The sequence below is a fragment of the Erinaceus europaeus genome, chromosome 5 (assembly GCF_950295315.1).
Source record: "Erinaceus europaeus chromosome 5, mEriEur2.1, whole genome shotgun sequence".
Lineage (NCBI taxonomy): Eukaryota > Metazoa > Chordata > Mammalia > Eulipotyphla > Erinaceidae > Erinaceus > Erinaceus europaeus.
Window position 1 is genome coordinate 128,974,380 of NC_080166.1, and position 20,229 is coordinate 128,994,608.

The 20,229-nt window shown below is 40.7% G+C and overlaps 1 protein-coding gene across 1 annotated transcript in view; it reads left to right on the forward strand.

Annotated features, from left to right (window-relative positions):
• Positions 1 to 20,229, forward strand: part of TM9SF2 (transmembrane 9 superfamily member 2) — a 60,493-nt gene that overhangs the window by 27,702 nt on the left and 12,562 nt on the right. Inside the window, exons 8-13 of the mRNA XM_060191809.1 lie at positions 189 to 268; positions 1,032 to 1,140; positions 3,240 to 3,372; positions 6,036 to 6,155; positions 11,922 to 11,979; positions 13,401 to 13,560. Coding sequence (XP_060047792.1) covers positions 189 to 268; positions 1,032 to 1,140; positions 3,240 to 3,372; positions 6,036 to 6,155; positions 11,922 to 11,979; positions 13,401 to 13,560 — 660 coding nt within the window. The remainder of the gene's footprint in view (positions 1 to 188; positions 269 to 1,031; positions 1,141 to 3,239; positions 3,373 to 6,035; positions 6,156 to 11,921; positions 11,980 to 13,400; positions 13,561 to 20,229) is intronic.

A 20,229-nucleotide genomic window follows, 5' to 3' on the forward strand; every position in this document is an offset into this window, starting at 1 on the left:
GTCTCATTCTGATCTTTCTGAGTCTTAGGGTCTAAACTCTGAATGTCAAGAGTAACCAAAGTTACAATGATTAAAAAATGCATTTGTCAACTGAATAAAACATAAAGCTGTGAATGGAAATTGCAGGGGTTTAATCTGCTTTACCAGCAAGTGCTTATTTAAAGAGTTTTGTCTTTGTGCCCTTTTAGGAAGATAAAAATATCAGGTGGGCATCGAGATGGGATTATATTCTGGAGTCTATGCCTCATACCCACATTCAGTGGTTTAGGTAAGAGAAAAGCTCCGCTCTCTGCTCCGGATGTAGTCTGCTCTCTGCGCTCTAGATCAGGCTCTAATCCCCTCTAGGCTTTTTTTTAAAAGTCTAGGCTTTTTGAATCAGATAAACTTAGTTCAGTCCTTGCTTTAATTGACTGGCTATGAATCAGGCCAGCTCACCCAGTTTCTCAGAGTCCATTCCTTCTCCAGAAATGACATGACCACCTCAGAAGGCTGTGCCAAGGACTGAAGGAGAGAAAACCTCTGAACACCTTCCCTTGTGTGGAGGCCTGTCGTAATCGAAGTGTGACTGGAAGCTTTTGCCTTGAAAGCTTCATGGTGTCATCTCTCTCTCTCTCTTTCCAACTTTGCTCACTGGTCCTTTTGATATTCATTAGTTTACTGAATAAATTTCCTCTTAGTAATTTGAAAGAGAGGCAATGCTCTGGACCCTGGAGGGGTTGAAACTGCTGGATTGAGCGCTGAGCGCCCAGGCTACTCCTTTGTAGACTCTTGCAGCTTGAGTGGTACTGCTCTGGGGTGTGGCATTTAGTTAAAAAAAAAAATCAAACAAAATCTGGGTCCTGGCAGACCCCAGGTCTATATTGTGTATCCAGTGAAGGAAACGTGTCAGAACAATGTTCTTTGTACTAGTTAAATTTGGGCCAGGTTTTAAGGTTTGCTCTATGCTGTTTTAATATTTAGTCAGCCATTTAAAAGAGCTTTACTGCTCTGAAAAATAAACTTCAAGTTATCCCTGCTTTTTATTTCTCTAGCATCATGAATTCCCTGGTCATTGTCCTCTTCTTGTCTGGAATGGTGGCTATGATTATGTTACGGACCCTACACAAAGATATTGCCAGATACAATCAGATGGATTCTACAGTGAGTGAATCTCCTGCACTCTTCTTTTGTCCTGTCAGTAATGTTACCTATTTATTTACATTATTAATGTCATTATTATTATTGGAGAAAAATTGAGCCGTTTCAGAATCTGCTTGTAAAACTTAGCCTTCTCAAAAGTGCCTGAGGCACTCACATGGCTGCTTCTATCAGGTCTTTACTGAAATAGAATTTTTCCCCTAAGACTTTCCTGACTTTCTCCCTTCAGTTTTATCACTCCAGCATGCATGCGCGCACAAGCGCGCACACACACACACGCGCGCGCACACACACACCACTCCCAGTTTTTCTGTAGCACACAGGTCCCTCTCATGTCCTATGTTTTACTTGCTGTAGTTATTATCTGTCTTCCCTCTGAGAACATAGATTCATTAAAAAAGAAAATTTTCTGGTCCAGGCAGTAGCGCAGCAGGTTAAGCACACATAGTGTGAAGCGCAAGGACCGGCATAAGGATCCCGGTTCAAGTCCCTGGTTCCCCACCTGCAGGGGAGTCACTTCACAAGCGGTGAAGCAGGTCTGCAGGTGTCTTTCTCTCCCCCTTTCTGTCTTCCACTCCTCTCTTGATTTCTCTCTGTCCTATCCAATAATGATAGCAATAACAATAATAATAACAACAACAATAAACAGCAAGGGCAACAGAAGGGAAAAAAATGGCCTCCAGGAGCAGTAGATTCATAGGGCAGGCACCGAGCCCCAGCCCTAACCCTGGAGGCCAAAAAAAAAAAAAAAATTTCTTTACTCACTGTAATATTTCTGAGCTTTAAACAAGGCCTAGCCTGGCATAATAGTTTTTGCTGAATGAATATGTAATTCCTGCATTTAGTCCTTGATGTACCAGACTTGTTGGTGTGTTTCTGGACTTATGATAGTCAGCAAAGGTATCCAGGGACTTCCACCTATCCCCCCCACCAAAATGTTAACCAAGGCTAGAGATGGAAGCAGAGACATGTCTGCGAGGTCACGATTCTCTGTGGGGTTAATGCTTATGTCAAGTCTGAGTAATTAGGAGAGCAGTCAGCAGTGAGGGCACTGGACCTTAGCACTCTCTTACATACAGCCTGGATTCTTGAAGGGGGACCAAGTGGTTCCTGGTTAGTGAACAGCCTCTGACCATGGCAGATAGAAGCAAAAATCCCCTGGAAAAAAGTTCCCCAAAGTTAGGTGTGCAGAATTCCCTCAGTTAAGATCAGTGAAACGGGAGTCGGGTGGTAGCGTAGCGGGTTAAAAAGATCAGTAAAATATGATCTATTAATTAAAATCTACACAGATTTTATACAAAAATAACAGATTTTAAAATTAAGCCCTGCCCCAAGCTTTTAGATAGTAGAACTACTAGTTGCATACAAAAAAAGTAAGTTAGGAATTCTCCTGAGCAGATGAAAAATAATTCTTAGATAAAAGAGATACAGTGTAAAGGAGTCAGGTGGTAGCACAGTGGGTTAAAGCGCAGTTGGCGCAAAGCACAAGGACCCGCTTAAGGATCCCAGTTCGAGCCCCTGGCTCCCCACCTGCAGGGGAGTCGCTTCACAAGCGGTGAAGCAGGTCTGCAGGTGACTGTCTTTCTCTCCCCCTCTCTGTCTTCCCCTCCTCTCTCCATTTCTCTCTGTCCTGTCCAACAATGACGACATCAATAACAACAATAATAACTACAACAACAAGGGCAACAAAAGAGAATAAGTAAATAAATAAATATTTTTTAAAAAGAGATGCAGTGTATTCCAGGCAGAATAAATAAAAAGAAATGCACAACTACATCAGCTAGACTGTGATTACAAATGAAGCCATCATGTTGAGTAATAAAGCTTGGTTTCTGCTAGAGCTATTGGGTCTCACGTTATCTTTGTGTCTTTAAGTATTGGAAAATAGCTGTTTGGATACTTTATCATGAGACATTTTACATTTTTTTCAAGAAAACAATATAAAGCTCTTAAGAGTCAAGCGTTATACTTCAGAATTGAAACTGAATATTAACATTTGTAAATTTTTTAAAAAATTTTTTTTTAATCCCTTACATACTTGTAAATAAACTATGTTGTTTCTCTCAACCACATGAATATTAATGATTTCATTGTCTTTTCAGGAAGATGCCCAGGAAGAATTTGGCTGGAAGCTGGTTCATGGTGATATCTTCCGTCCCCCAAGGAAAGGGATGCTGCTCTCAGTCTTCCTCGGATCGGGGACACAGATTTTAATTATGACGTTTGTGACCCTGTGTAAGTGTGCAGTGAAAAATTGGAAATTAGAGATACTTGCTTTAGATGCTTAATTTCTTAAGTGAGGTAGCAAGGCCAGATTGTTTCTAAGAGTCCTTGCGACAAGGCTACATCTTCAGCCTTCTGAGCTTTGACTCTCCGTGGCCTGTGGCTCAGTTTACTATGTCCTGCATCTGACTCCTCATAATCTGCCTCCAGCTCCCCGGAGACTGAACCTTAGAACCAGAACTAGTGGTGTCCTTAGAGACTCTCTGGGTTTCAGTCTGGCTGACCTTCACTTCAGGTTCCATGGGTGACTGTCCCACCCTACCAGGAGGACTATGATTAGGATTCTGATGCATTCTTATTTCCCCGGAGAGAGAGGAAGCTTCTCGTAGACTTTGATTATCTACGGAGGATTTTTCAAAGTAAGATCTATCTTTCTCTAATAGGGTTCTGAAAAGGTCTTCCTACCAAAACGTTCCTTCTCCTTGTGCTGCCTAAAGCGCTTTAGAAATTTTATTACTCAGAACAACAAGGGCAACAAAAGGGAAAATAAATAAATATAAAAAAATTTTTTCACTACTTGAATTTTTGACAGTTAGGACTTAATTTTATTGTAAGAGGGAAAGAGCAGAAGACTGCATGATCCTTTTACAATCAGTTCTTTTTGTTTTTCTTGTCTCGTGCAGTGCCATTTTTGAACACAGGACATTTACATGTATTTGTTAGCATGAGAGAAGGTAGGCGAGAGCATCAGTCTGGTGCTGCAATGTCAGGGATCAGATTCGGGATCTCGTACCTTCTAGTCCAGTGCCACAGCTACTGCTACCCAACCCCCGGCTTTGTATTTTAGTAGACCTTTTTTTAGATCAGCTGCAGCAGTGATTCTGAGAGTTCTCTGGAAATACATTAGTATCCCAGCATTCCAGCTCTCCTAGTTATAAAAGAACGAATATTTATTAATAGAGCTTTCTAAATTTTACATCATCTCTCTACTTCCTGCTGCAGATGAAGAGTAGTGAATATTACAGAGTAATTCAGAAGTCTCTAATAATCTTTTATGTTTAAATGAATATCTAATCTTTTATTGAATGCAAAATATAGAATATATAATCAGTTTCCATTAGTGGAATTGTTACAGATGTTTATAATGGAATTAACTACATAAATGTCTTAAAGAGAGGGTTGGGAACCACCGTTGTTCCCATTCCTGCTCAGTTTGCAAACAAGCTACAGCATATTTGTTTTGCTGGCAACCTAGATAAGGCGATGGAGCTGCAGCCATACCTTCTGTCGCTCTACCCTCTTCGGTATAACATACAAAGTCCAACCCTACCCACTTGTAAAGTCACCCTCATTGACTTCCTGCTCACCATTACTTGCCCTCTTGCCCCTCTGGTGGTACTGTTCCAGAACATACACACGGGGTGTGTGCTCAGTTGGTACACCTTGAGGAAGCACTTGGAATTCCATGTTCCAGGGAGTGGAAAGCCACTTCAAGCAAGTACAGGATTTCTTTTTGAGCAAGTAGTGACATTTAGCCCCAGCTTAGAGATATGCTCTCTGTAAACATACTCTCGATAGGGAGAATTATACAGAGAAGAACAAGTAAAACCAGCCAACTAAGTAAGAATTTCCTCCAGTTATTGACCACATCAGTTTATTTGTATTCAGAAAGCCAGTGGAGTAAACAAGGAAGTCTTTCCTCCTGTTTTATTGTTTCTCACTTTTAAAGTGTTACAAGGGATTTTCCCCCCCTAGCCCAGAGGGTGAGGTTTTGTCTGTCTGTTTACCAGGGCTCTGCTTAGCTCTGCTTTATGCCGGTGTTGAGGCATCTGCTGCCTCAGGCATGAAAATCTTTAGGCAGGACCATTAGGCCGTCTTGAACCCCCCCCCCCCCACATAGTATATAATGGAATAGAAAGTGGACATTATTTCGGGAGTCGGGCAGTAGCACAGTGGGTTAAGCACACATGGCACAAAGCACAAGGACTGGTGTAAGGATCCCGGTTCAAGCCCCCAGCTCCGCACCTGCAAGGGAGTCACTTCACAAGTGGTGAAGCAGGTCTGCAAGTGTCTCTATCTTTCTCTCCTCCTCTCTGTCTTCCCCTCCTCTCTCCATTTCTCTCTGTCCTATCCAACAAGGATGACAATGATAACTAAAACAACAAGGGCAACAAGGGAAAATAAATAAATATTAAAAAATGTTAAAGAAAGTGGACATACTTCATAGTGGGTGATATTTTTTTAACTTTTTTTTTTTTTTTTTTTTGCCTCTGGAGTTATTGCTGGGGCTCGGTGCCTGTACTATGAATCCACTGCTCCTGGAGGCCATTTTTGTTGCCCTCGTTGTTACCCTTGTTGTCATATTATTATTATTGTCATTGCTTTTATTGTTGGATAGGACGGAGAAATGGAGAAAGGAAAGGAGACAGAGGGGGAGAGAAAGACAGACACCTACAGACCTGCCTCACCGCCTGTGAAGAAACCCCCCTGCAGGTGGAGAGCCGGGGGCTTGAATTGGGATCCTTACGCCGGTCCTTACACTTCGAACCTTGAATCTCAGGGGCACTGAAATTATTCCCAAGCACTCAGCCAGCCTTCCTTGGTGAGAGAGGTTCTGTCTCTATATCAAAGAAAACAGGAATAGAACTTACAGCTTTCCATTACTTATTTTTCAGTTTTCGCTTGCTTGGGATTTCTGTCACCTGCCAACAGAGGAGCGTTGATGACTTGCGCTGTGGTCCTGTGGGTTCTTCTGGGCACGCCTGCAGGCTATGTTGCCGCCAGGTTCTATAAATGTAAGTCAGAGTCCCTGCTACTGGTGTCCTATCAGGAGGTCGGTCTACTGCATCACTGCATCTCTGCTTTGGTGTCTAGCTGATGCTCTGGAAGGGAGGTGTATGGGAAGCATGGACCCAGGGTCGTTGTGGGTACCATATATCCTTTTTCTTTGAACTTTTGACCTAATAGATTTAGGTAGGAAAACAACTGAAGATTTGCTAACTTGATAGAAACATATATAAGAAAATAAAGGAAGAAAGTATACAAGGAACTATACAACAAGAAAGTCTGTAGAAAAACCTTTTCTTACATTAAATTATAATTAAAATTGTATCACTTGATGTTTGTAAAAATAAAACTATTGGGGAGTCAGGCGCAGCAGGTTCAGCACACCTGAGGGTGCAAGGAGCAGCGTAAGGATCCCGGTTCGAGCCCCCGGCTCCCCACCTGCAGGGGAGTCACTTCATAAGCAGGTCTGCAGGTCTCTCCCCCTCTCTCTGTTTTCCCCTCCTCTCTCCATTTCTCTCCTATCCAACAAAAATGACATCAATAACAACAACAATAAAAACAACAAGGACAATAAAAGGGAATTAAAAACAATAAAATAAAACTATTTTTTTCCTTTGTAATTCTTTTTCTTTTTTTTAATTTCATTATTGGGGGGATTAATGTTTACACTCAACAGTAAATACAATAGTTTGTACATAGCATTTCTCAGTTTTCCACATAATAATACAACCCCCATTAGGTTCCCTGTCATCCTTTTTGGACATGGACTTCCACACCCACCCCCTCCCCCCCCCCCCCCCCCACCGCAGAGTCTTTTACTTTGGTGCAATACACCAGCTACAGTTCAGGTTCTACTTGTGTTTTCCTTCTGATCTTGTTTTTCAACTTCTGTCTGAGAGTGAGACCATCCCATATTCATCCTTCTGTTTCTGACTTATTTCACTTAACATGAATTTTTCAAGGTCCATCCAAGATCAGCTGAAAACGGTGAAGTCACCATTTTTAATAGCTGAGTAGTATTCCATTGTGTATATAGACCACATATTGCTCCATACTCCCAGCCTGCCCCTCTCGTTCCCTCGTAGGGTGGGACTCTGGGGAAGTGGAGCTCCAGGACACATTGGTGGAGTTGTCAGTGCAGGGAAGTCTGGCTAGCATCATGCTAGCATCTTGAACCTGGTGGCTGAAAAGAGAGTTAACATACAAAGCCAAACAAATTGTTGTCAAATCATGGACCTAAAGGCTGGAATAGTGCAGATGAAGTGGTGGTGGTGGGGGGGTCCTCCATTTTGCACATAGCTAGTAGGCATATTTTAGTTATATTTCAAAGGGCCACTAGCTATACTAGTGGGTTTTTTTTTGTTTTGTTTTGTTTTTTCTCTGAGCCTGAAATCTCATATGCAGGTAGATCCAAGTTATTATCTGGGGGAGGTGATGTCATAGCTGGAAAGGGACAGAAAGCTGGATCAGGGAAGAGAGTAGCTCCCTAATATGGGGAAGGGGTATAAATATTGTTGACTGTAAACTCCATCGATTTGATTTGGTCTGGGACCCATATTCAGCTTAGGAGCCTATGTGACCTCTGCGTCCCTGTAGATCTGAGCTTACATCCTGTGGTCATGAGTAGGAACATTCCAAGCTGCCTCAATATCAGGACCCATCTTCCTCAGGTGTAGCATAAAGTATGCTACACCTGTATGTATGTCCATCCTCCCTTTGAGGATGGAACATTCTGTACTGTTGTTGATCCAAGTTGAAGGCAAGGTCCTATGGGGGCCCATAAAGGGGTCTTTTTTGTTGTTCCTGATAGAGATGACCTGTAACAATGGAGAGAGGGATTTATTTGAGGTCTAGGCCCATCATGTCTGTTGAGAATCTGAGGACTCCCTGAATAGGGCCCCAGTTGATGGGGTGGCCTAATAGTGACTAAAGAGTCAGTCTCTTGCCCTTATTAAGCTTTTGCAGTCCTTGCTTTGTTAAGGTTAGCTTTGGAGTCAGAGAACTATAATAGAAAGTAGGTGAGGAGGGTATCTAAGTCTAATTAGATACTATTTCATTAGGAATTTTGTACTGACTCACTGCAGACTATTGTGTACTTTTGCTTTCAGGTATATATTTTGCCCTAGTTTATGGATATGTGTGAACACATGCTCTATCTCATGGGACCTGGTCTATATCTAGGTTTTGGTACTTTGTTAGGAAGTGAACTGCCTTGAATAGAATTAGAGAATACTTTGAAAGGAAAGGTCTCACCCGAGTAGTGAAGCTGAAGGGTTGTCATTCCACACCTGAAGTCTCTGGACACAGTCTAAAGTGAAGCATGCTGAGGTGGTACTCTTTACGTTGATGAGGTTGGGATCAGCAGATGCAATATTATTTGGTATGAATTGAGAGAAACATGCAGGAAAGTGTGCCCCACCCTAAGGTTCCAGGACTGGGGGAAATATAGGGTCTATAGTGAAAATGTGAGGTTCCGGCTGTCTTAGGGTTCAGATTCTTCTAGGTCTTTAAGGTGTGCAATCAGGTTATTTGTGCTTTTTCTTGTTGCCTAATGTGTGCTTGTATGGCTACGAACTTCCCTCTCAGTACTGCCTTAGCTGAGTCCCAAATATTTTGATAGCTTGTGTCTTCATTTTCATTGAACTCTTGAAACATTTTGATTTCTTCCTCTTTGACCCAGAAGTTGTTAAGAAGTGTACTGTTGAGCTTCCACATTTTAGGACAGTTACTAATCTTTTGTTGATTGTTAAGTGTTAGTTTAATTCCACTGTGGTCTGAGAAGATGCTTGGGATGATTTCAGTGCTCTTGAATTTGCTGATGCTGTCTTTGTGGCCTAACATATGGTCTATGCTTGAGAATGACCCATGTGGACTTGAGTAGAATGTGTGTTCTAGTTTCTTGGGGTGAATGATTCTGAAAATGTCCAATAGTTCTAGTTTATCTCCTCATTTAGCTCCCTTATTTCTTTATTGATTTTCTGCCTGGATGATCTGTCAAGTTGAGAGAGTGGGGTGTTCAAGTCCCATACTATGTTGTTATTAATATATTGCTGTAGCTCTTTCAGTAGATGTTTGATGTATTTAGATGGTTCCTTATTGGGTGCATATATGTTAATAATTGTTAAGTCCTTTTGGTTGACTGATCCTCTGAGCATTAAGTAATGTCCATACCTACCTTTTTTAATTTTATTGATTTTAAAGTCTATCGTGTCAGATAGGAGAATAGCTGTTCCTGCCCCTTTTTTGTGGGCCATTGGTTTGTATGATAGTTTTCCCTCCTTTCACTTTGAGTCTGTGTTTGTCTTGTTGAGTTTGGTGGGTTTCCACAATAAAACTATTTACATGAAACTAAGACCTCTATTTTCAAGAGCTCTGAAGTAAGGTCCAAAAGCTTTTGTAATATAATTATGGTCTCCTGTGCTCTTGCTTTCCAAATGTAAAACAATGTTCAGTGAAAAAGCCGGGCCCACAGAGCAAGGACAGACCGTGACTAGGTGACTGAGAAAGCAGCTTTTGTGCAGTCAGTGAAGGCCAGTTTGCTCTGCGTAGGTTGTCTTGATATGACCCAGTAGGCAGTGTGTCATTCAAAGTGTTATGGAGATGGGAATGAGCGAGGGTTCCCTGACATCTTCTGAGGTGGTAAGTTTTAAGATAAACAACAGAATTACGGAGGCAGGCTTAAGGCAGAGTGACTATAGACTCAGTTCCAAGTAATTAGACTCTGCCAGATAGAATTCCTGTGTGGTGAATCCTGTGCGCGCAGAATCAGTGGGTCGTGTCTATTTTAGCCAGCCCCTGCCTGTGTCCCACATTCATCCAATTCCTCCAGGGGCTTGGTCCCTGCCCCTGCACTTCCCCGTGTGCTTGGAGTTCCAGTCCACACTCATTCTCCGCACCACCCCCACTTTCCCCTTCCTTCACTCTCTCCTGAGAGCTGCTGTCATGTGACCCCATTCACAACACCCTTCGTTGCTCCAAAACCTGTCATTTGAATTTTGGCAGAAATTATATTAAGCCTGGAATTAATAATTTCACACTAGTCCATCAGTAATGTGATTTCAGTTTATATGTTTAATTTGTCATTTTCTTTTAGGCCAAATGACACTTAAATATGCTTATAGAAGATGTTAAACCTTTTTTTAAAAAAAAAAAATCAAAGCTGTGTTTAGCTTTCAACCAGTTTCATCTTTGACTTTTAAAATGTGTGAGAGAGGAGTACTTTTATTTTCCACTCTGTAGGCTTTCAAGTGGGAATAAAATTGCAACAAGACAGAATTAAATAAAACATCCGTATCAGCAGAGTGGCTCTGTCTCTAGGTCCTCAGCTCTTCCTTAGTTGCTTGATCTGACACCCTGGTTTCCTCTCCCGTCAGAGGAATCCTGAAAATTCAAACCCATTGTGGCAGTTCAGATTCATTGCATACCAGGCTTACGCTTTCCGAGTTTTACCAGTTCCACTTATTAAAACAGGCTTAGAAACTACTAACCAAACCAAGAGACCCCTCTCAGAATGGGAGAAGGTCTTTACATGTCATACATCAGACAAGAGTTTAATAATCAAACTATGTAAAGAGCTTGCCAGGCTCAACCACAAGAAAACAAATAACCCCATCCAAAAATAAGGGGAGGACATGGACAGAATATTCACCACAGAAGAGATCCAAAAGGCTGACAAACACATGAAAAAATGCTCCAAGTCTTTGATTGTCAGAGAAATGCAAATAAAGACAACCATGAGATACCATTTCACTCCTGTGAGAATGTCATACATCAGAAAAGGTAGCAGCAACAAATGCTGGAGAGGTTGTGGGATCAAAGGAACCCTCCTGCACTGCTGGTGGGAATGTCAATTGGTTCAACCTCTGGAAAACTCTCAGTAGGCTAGAAACGGACCTATCCTATGATTCTGCAATTCTTCTCCTGGGGATATATCCTAAGGAACCAAACACACCCATCCAAAAAGATTTCTGTACACCTATGTTCTTAGCAGCACAGTTTGTAATAGCTAAAACCTGGAAGCAACCCAGATGTCCCAACAACAGATGAGTGGCTGAGCAAATTGTGGTCTATATACACAATGGACTACTACTCAGCTATTAAAAATGGTGACTTCACCGTTTTCAGCCTATCTTGGATGGAGCTTGAAGAAATCATGCTAAGTGAAATAAGTCAGAAACAGAAGGATGAATATGGGATGATCTCACTCTCAGGCAGAAGTTGAAAAACAAGATCAGAAGGAAAACACAAGTAGAATCTGAACTGGAATCAGCGTATGGCAGCAAAATAAAAGACTCTGGGGTAGGGGGAGGGGTGGAAGTACAGGTCCAGAAAGGATGACAGAGGACCTAGTGGGGGTTGTATTGTGATGTGGAAAACTGAGAAATGTTATGTACAAACTATTGTATTTACTGTCAAATGTAAAACATTAATCCCCCAATAAAGAAAGAAAAAAAAAACAGGCTTAGAATTTTAGTTGTATTTTGAAGTAAAAGAAGGTTTGAAAAAATAAACAGCTGATCTCAGCAACTTTCCTTTGGTACTAGATTTATTTTATGCTGAGCCTGAAGTCTCTAGAACAGGACTTACCCAGAGGCAGCCCTGCTGTGATATTTGTCTCTGATTTGGGTCCATTGACAACAGGTAGCATGTCATTTGCTAGTGTCGTTTAATAGGAATGGAACCAGTGCTGACTGACAGTCTGTCCACTACGAGACTTGAAGTGTGGAGATTAATTTGCTTTGACAAAAATTCTGTATGTTTGTTTTCTTTTACAGCCTTTGGAGGTGAAAAGTGGAAAACGAATGTTCTATTAACATCATTTCTATGTCCTGGGTAAGTGCGTTTTCCACTAATAACTCCTTGGCATGGTCATGTTTTCATCTCCAGTTTTCCAGTCCTTTAAAATGTTTGGTCTTGGGAGTTGGGCGGTAGTGAATGGCTTAAGCACAGGTGGCGCAAAGCACAAGGACCAGTGTAAGGATCCCAGTTGGAGCCCCCAGCTCCCCACCTGCAGGGGAGTCGCTTCACAGGTGGTGAAGCAGGTCTGCAGGTGTCTGTCTTTCTCTACCCCTCTCTGTCTTCCCCATCTCTCTCTGTTTCTCTCTATTCTATCCAACAACAACAACATCAGTAATAACTACAGCAATAAAACAAGGCCAACTAAAGGGAATAAATAAATAAGTATTTTTAAAAAATGGTCTTCTATCTTCTGTCCCTAATCCATGTCCTAGGATTTAATTTTTTTTTTCATGGCTTAATGATCTAATGGCTTCTGGAACTGAGAACCAGAAGTAGATTGCTTGCATGTGGTAACATGCTAGATACATCCTCACAAACCAGAGGAACTATGCAATGATACCAGGATAGTTGATTACCTGTGTAAAGGGAGAAAGGTTCTGTCCTAACCTCACACACACACAGGGAGTCAGTTACAGGTGAAGTAAGCCTGCTTTGTAACAGGCATGACAGTTGGGCAAAAGTACGAAAGTGTGTTTATGCTGCCAGGGTAGGACATCTCCAGTATACAGAGAACAGAGAAAATAAATTGATGACTTTGGTGACAGTTGAAAGCTGTGTGGTATATTATAAGTGACTGTGGCATGATTACAGCAGTGGGTTTTTATTTGTTTGTTATTAACAAAAGGGTGGAGCAAACCAGAACAGCACTGTGGCACATGCTATGCCAGGGATCAAACACAGGACTCTGTGCTTGAAAGTTCAGTGCTTTATCTACTGGGTTACCTCCCAGGCTGCCAGCAGTGTTTTTAAAACAGTACTCGTAGGAAAAATACATCGTACATATAGACAAAAAATTGAGCAGAAATCGCACACTTTGAGAGGCCTGGGCTGACGAGGCGTTTAACAGAGACTTACGTCATTGGAGTATCTAAATAGCTCTAATACTGAATCTTCAAGAGACTCTCAACCCCAATGAAAAGTCAGTAGTGGATATAAGCAGTGTACCACAGGAGGTGAGATCTGCATGCTCAGCTTCTTTGCTCACTAGAAGATGCAAATACAAACCAGCTTGACAAGCCAAGCCTGCGATTTGCCTTAAGTGGTAACTGTCACAGCAGCAGAGAGGAAGCTCAGTGAGTTAAAAAAAAATGTGAAGAGGAAATTTGGTGATTTTACATCCACATGCCCCAGTGTTCAGCAATGCCTCTTCCAATGTACATCAACATAGAAGGAACAATACTGAATACATGTGTTTGCTACTGACTTGCTTGATCCAACATGACTTTGTCTTTCAGGATTGTATTTGCTGACTTCTTCATAATGAATCTGATTCTTTGGGGAGAAGGATCTTCAGCAGCTATTCCTTTTGGGACACTGGTCGCCATCTTAGCACTTTGGTTCTGCATATCTGTGCCTCTCACGTTCATCGGTGCATACTTCGGTTTTAAGAAGAATGTAAGTTTGTAGGTGTTTGAGTTGTTCAGATCAGTTTCAGCTGTGGGAATTAGCATATACCATATGCTTGAAAAGATTTACTAGAAGTTCCTAAAAGCTCTAAACTTGTCCTGAGGTATCTGGATTTCATAGAAAATGGATGGTTTGATCCATCCATTTTGGTTTAATGGCAGACATTCTTAAAATGATACTTTAGGGGAGTCGGGCTGTAGCGCAGCGGGTTAAGCGCAGGTGGCGCAAAGCACAAGGACAGGCATAAGGATCCCGGTTCGAACCCCGGCTCCCCACCTGCAGGGGAGTCACTTCACAGGCGGTGAAGCAGGTCTGCAGGTGTCTATCTTTCTTTCCTCCTCTGTCTTCCCCTCCTCTCTCCATTTCTCTCTGTCTTATCCAAAAACGACAACAACAATAATAACTACAACAATAAAACAACAAGGGCAACAAAAGGGAATAAATAAATAAAATAAATATTAAAAAAAAATTTTTTTAAATGATACTTTAGACAAGGGGCCAAGAGGTGTATAATTTAGATGTCAGATTTTGATGAGTAAATGGAACCTTTTTACCATTAAAATAATTTTATTAACAGTTTTTTAATCTACCCCCCCTTCCTCCCTTTTTTTCCTTAGCAATGTGTTTCTGGTCTACATTATTTAAGTAAACCAAGAATATGGGTTAGGAAGTGAAAATGAAAAAGAAATGAACATAAAGTAAGAATGGTCAGCTTTGTTTGTTTTATTCTTTTTTTTTTTTTTTTTTTTTTTAATCTCCAACTTCAGAGCAAATTTCATAGACTTGCCATCATCTTAAGGAAGATTATAATGAAGGCTTAGTTCTTCCCACCCTTGGTCTTTCTGTGTATGCCTCTGCTGCTCTCTTCTGCCCCCGGCTAAAAGGAAACTGAGACTAGATTTCTCAGTGGCATTCTAACTTGCCTTGCCCTTTCCTGGAAATACCCAGTCCACGGGTGCAAAGAATATATAAGGAAAGAAATATATAAGAATATATAAGAATATATAAGAAAGAATATATAAGGTTTTGCTTTGCAGAAGGGACCTGGAACAGCTGGCACAAAACCATTGTTGTTCTAGTCTCCACTTCTCCGTGTGTCTGCCACACCAGGCTACTAAATGGGTTTCTGTTTGGGGGAGCCTTTGTTGACTTTCTTATTTAATATTTCTATAGCACAAATAGCAAACCGAAGCAGTTTTACTTTTTTCTTTTTTTTTTTTTTTTAATTTTTTTTTTTTTTTATTAAAGAAAGGATTAATTAACAAAACCATAGGGTAGGAGGGGTACAACTCCACACAATTCCCACCGCCCAATCTCCATATCCCACCCCTCCCCCGATAGCTTTCCCATTCTCTATCCCTCTGGGAGCATGGACCCAGGGTCATTGAGGGTTGCAGAAGGTAGAAGGTCTGGCTTCTGTAATTGCTTCCCCGCTGAACATGGGTGTTGACTGGTCGGTCCATACTCCCAGTCTGCCTCTCTCTTTCCCTAGTAGGATGGGTCTCTGGGGAAGCTGAGCTCCAGGACACATTGGTGGTGTCTTCAATCCAGGGTAGTCTGGCCGGCATCCTGATGACACCTGGAACCTGGTGACTGAAAAGAGAGTTAACATACAAAGCCATACAAATTGTTGAACAATCATGGACCCAAAGCTTGGAAAAGTGGAGAGGAAGTATTAGGGAGGTACTCACTGCAAACTCTAGTATACTTCTGCTTTCTTACTTTGGTGCCATACTCCAAACTCAGTCAATTTCTGCTTTGCGTTTCTACTTCTTTTTTTTTTTTTTTTACATGCATAACATTCCCCAGATTCCCATTTAGCAATACAACCCCCACTATGTCATTCATCATTTTTCATGGACTTGTATTCTCCCCACCCACCCACCCACCCACCCCTGAGTCTTTTACTTTGGTGTAATACTCCAATTCCATTTCAGGTTCGACTTGTGTTTTCTTTTCTACTCTTGTTTTTCAACTTCGGCCTGAGAGTGAGATCATCCCATATTCATCCTTCTGTTTCTGACTTATTTCACTCAACATGATTTTTTCAAGGTCCATCCAAGATCGGCTGAAAACGGTGAAGTCACCATTTTTTACAGCTGAGTAGTATTCCATTGTGTATATATACCACAACTTGCTCAGCCGCTCATCTGTTGTTGGACACCTGGGTTGTTTCCAGGTTTTGGCTATTACAAATTGTGCTGCCAAGAACATATGTGTACACAGATCTTTTTGGATGGATGTGTTGGGTTCCTTAGGATATATCCCCAGGAGGGGAATTGCAGGGTCATAGGGTAGGTCCATTTCTAGCCTTCTGAGAGTTCTCCAGACTGTTCTCCACAGAGGTTGGACCAATTGACATTCCCACCAGCAGTGCAGGAGGGTTCCTTTGACCCCACACCCTCTCCAGCATTTGCTGATGTTACCTTTTCTGATGTGTGACATTCTCACAGGAGTGAAGTGATATCTCATTGTTGTCTTGATTTGCATTTCTCTGACAATCAGAGACTTGGAGCATTTTTTCATGTGTTTCTCGGACTTTTGGATCTCTTCTGTGGTGAATATTCTGTCCAATTCCTCCCCCCATTTTTGGATGGGGTTATTTGTTGTCTTGTTGTTGAGTCTGGTAAGCTCTTTATATATGTTGGTTATTAAACTCTTATCTGATGTATGGCATGTAAAGATCTTCTCCCATTCTGTGAGGGGTCTCTTGATTTGGGTAGTGGTTTCTTTTGCTGTGAAGAAGCTTTTTAATTTGATGTAGTCCCATAGGTTTATACTTGCCTTAGTCTTCCTTGTAATTGGATTTGTTTCATTGAAAATGTCTTTAAAATTTATGCGGAAAAAAGTTCTTCCAATATTTTCCTCTAAGTATCTGATAGTTTCTGGTCTAACATCCAAGTCCTTGATCCACTTGGAATTTACTTTTGTATTTGGTGAAATACAGTGATTCAGCTTCATTCTTCTGCATGTTTCAACCCATTGTTTCCAACACCATTTGTTGAAGAGACTCTGCTTCCCCCATATAATATTCTGGGCCCCTTTGTCAAAGATTAGATGTCCATAGGTGTGGGGCCTCATTTCTGGGCTCTCAATTCTATTCCACTGGTCAGTGTGTCTGTTCATGTTCCAGTACCAAGCAGTTTTGATGACAATGGCCCTATAATATAGTTTGAGATCTGGCAGTGTGATGCCTCCGGTTCTGTTCTTTTTTCTCAAGATTGTTTTGGCAATTCTAGGTCTTTTCTGGTTCCAGATAAACATTTGTAGCATTTGTTCTATTCTCCTAAAAAAATGTGCTTGGGATCTTGATGGGGATAGCATTAAATTTGTAGATGGCTCTGGGTAATATATTCATTTTGATGATGTTAATTCTTCCAACCCATGAGCATGGAATATCTTTCCACTTCTTTGTGTCTTTTTCAATTTCTTTGAGTAGTGACTCATAATTTTCAGTATACAAGTCTTTCACTTCTTTGGTTAGGTTTATTCCTAGATATTTTATTGTTTTTGTTGCTATAGAAAAAGGAACTGATTTCTGGATTTCAATTTCTTCTAACTTAGTGTTTGCATAGAGGAATGCCACTGACTTTTGTATGTTAATTTTATAGCCTGACACATTACTGTATTGCCTGATGATTTCCAAAAGCTTCTTGCTAGATTCCTTAGGTTTTTCCATGTATACTATCATGTCATCTGCAAATAAGGAGAGTTTGACTTCTTCTCTTCCAATCTGTATTCCTTTAATTCCTTGCTCCTGCCTGATTGCTATGGCAAGAACTTCCAACACTATGTTGAATAGTAATGGTGATAGTGGGCAGCCCTGTCTAGTACCTGATCTGAGGGGAAATGCTTCCAGTTTTTCACCATTGAGTATGATGTTGGCTGTAGGTTTGCTATATATAGACTCCACTATCTTCAGGAATTTTCCATCTATTCCTATTTTTTGTAGTGTTTTGATCATAAAGGGATGTTGTATTTTGTCAAAGGCTTTCTCTGCATCTATTGATATGACCATGTGGTTTTTGGTCTTGCTTTTGTTGATGTGGTGGATCACATTGATTGATTTACGTATATTAAACCAACCTTGCATGCCTGGGATAAACCCCACTTGGTCATGATGAACAATTTTTTTGATATACTGCTGTATCCGGTTGGCTAGAATTTTGTTCAATATTTTCGCATCTATGTTCATCAGAGATATTGGTCTGTAGTTTTCTTTTTTGGTTGTGTCCCTGTCTGCTTTTGGTATCAGGGTGATGTTGGCTTCATAGAAGCTGGAAGGGAGTATTCCAGTGTCTTTAATCTTCTGGAAGACTTTTAAAAGTAGAGGTATTAGTTCTTCTTTGAAGGTTTTGTAGAATTCATTTGTAAAACCATCTGGTCCAGGACTTTTATTTTTGCAGAAATTTTTGATAACTGTTTCAATTTCATTAGCTGTGATGGGCCTGTTCATGTTATCCACTTCCTCTTTACTTAGTTTTGGAAGTTGGTAGGTATCTAGGAAATCATTCATTTCTTCCAGGTTCTCTAACTTGGTGGCATATAGTTGTTCATAGAAGCCTCGCATGATATGTTGAATTTCTGCAGTGTCTGTTGTGATATCTCCTCTTTCATTTACTATCCGATTTATTTGGGTCTTCTCCCTTTTTTGTTTTGTGAGTCTGGCTAAAGGTTTGTCGATTTTGTTTACTCTTTCGAAGAACCAACATTTACTTTCATTGATCTTTTGTATGGTTTTCCTATTCTCAATGTTATTTATTTCTGCCCTAACTTTAGTAATTTCTGTCCTTCTGGTTGCTTTAGGGTTCCTTTGTTGTTCTTCTTCTAGGTCTTTAAGATGTGCAATCAGGCTGTTTATTTGTGCCTTTTCTTGTTTCCTAATGTGTGCTTGTATAGCTATGAACTTCCCTCTTAGGACTGCTTTAGCTGTGTCCCAAATATTTTGATAGCTTGTGTCTTCATTTTCATTGAACTCTTGAAACATTTTGATTTCTTCCTTGATTTCCTCTTTGACCCAGAAGTTGTTAAGAAGTGTACTGTTGAGCTTCCACATTTTGGTACTGTTACTAATCTTTTGTTGATTGTTAAGTGTTAGTTTAATTCCACTGTGGTCTGAGAAGATGCTTGGAATGATTTCAGTGCTCTTGAATAGGCTGATGCTGTCTTTGTGGCCTAACATATGGTCTATCCTTGAGAATGATCCATGTGGATTTGAGTAAAATGTGTATTCCAGTTTCTTGGGATGAATGACTCTGAAAATGTCCAATAGTTCTAGTTTATCTATCTCTTCATTTAGCTCCCTTATGTCTTTACTGATTTTCTTCCTGGATGATCTGTCAAGTTGAGAGAGTGGGGTGTTGAAGTCCCCTACTATGATTGTGTTACTGTTAATATATTGCTGTAGCTCTTTCAGTAGAAGTTTGATGTATTTAGATGGCTTCTCATTGGGTGCATAGATATTAATAATTGTTAAGTCCTCTTGATTGACTGATCCTCTGAGCATTAAGTAGTGTCCATTCCTATCTTTTTTAATCTTATCTATTTTAAAGTCTATCATGTCAGATATGAGAATAGCTGTTCCTGCCCTTTTTTGTGGGCCATTGGCTTGAATAATAGTTTTCCATCCTTTCACTTTAAGTCTGTGTTTGTCTTGTTGCGTTAGGTGAGTTTCCTGTAGACAACATATTGTTGGGTTGTGTTTTCTGATCCATCTTCCTACTCTGTGTCTTTTAATAGGTGAATTCAGGCCATTCACATTTATTGATATCAAAGATTGAAGATATTTTAACGCCATTCTTGTAGATTTTTAGAGTGTTTTGATATATGTTCTATTTGTGGTGGTCTGGTTGTTTATAGGAAACCTTTCAGAACTTCTTTCAAGGCAGGCTTGGTGATGGTTGCTTCCTTCACCTGTTGCTTGTCTGAGAAGGTTTTGATGCTTCCATCCAGTCTGAATGACAATCTAGCAGGATATAGTATTCTTGGCTGAAAGCCTTTCTCATTGAGCACTCGATAGATATCTTGCCATTCTCTTCTGGCCTGTAGTGTTTGTATGGAGAAGTCTGCTGCTAATCTTATGGGTTTTCCTTTGTAGGTGACTCTTTGTTTTTCTCTTGCAGCCTTGAGGATCCTTTCTTTATCCTTATTCCTTTCCAATCTAAGTATGACATGTCTTGGTGTCTTTAGGTCTGTGTTAATTCTGTTTGGGACCCTCTGGGCTTCTTGAATCTTTATGTCTTTGGTGTTGTCTAGACTAGAGAAATTTTCAGCTATTATGGCCTGGAGAACGCTTTCTTCCTCCCCTTCTCTTTCTTCCTCTGGTAAGCCAATAATGCGTATATTGTTTCTTTTGCAGTCATCCCATAGGACTCTGTTGTTGTTTTCAGCATCTCTTAATCTCTTTTTGAGATCTCTTACTTCTTTTTTAGTTGTCTCTAATTCATCCTCAATCTTGCTAATTCTGTCTTCAGCCTCATTGATTCTATTCTCTCTGCCCTCTACTGCTTTCTGGAGTTCATCTATTTTGTTGCCCTGCTCTGATACTGTTTTAGCTTGTTCAGCTAGTTGCCTTCTTAGCTCAGCAATTTCAGCTTTCAGCTCTCTAATAACCATGAGATTATTAGAATTTTCTTCCATATTCTCATTTGTTGTTCC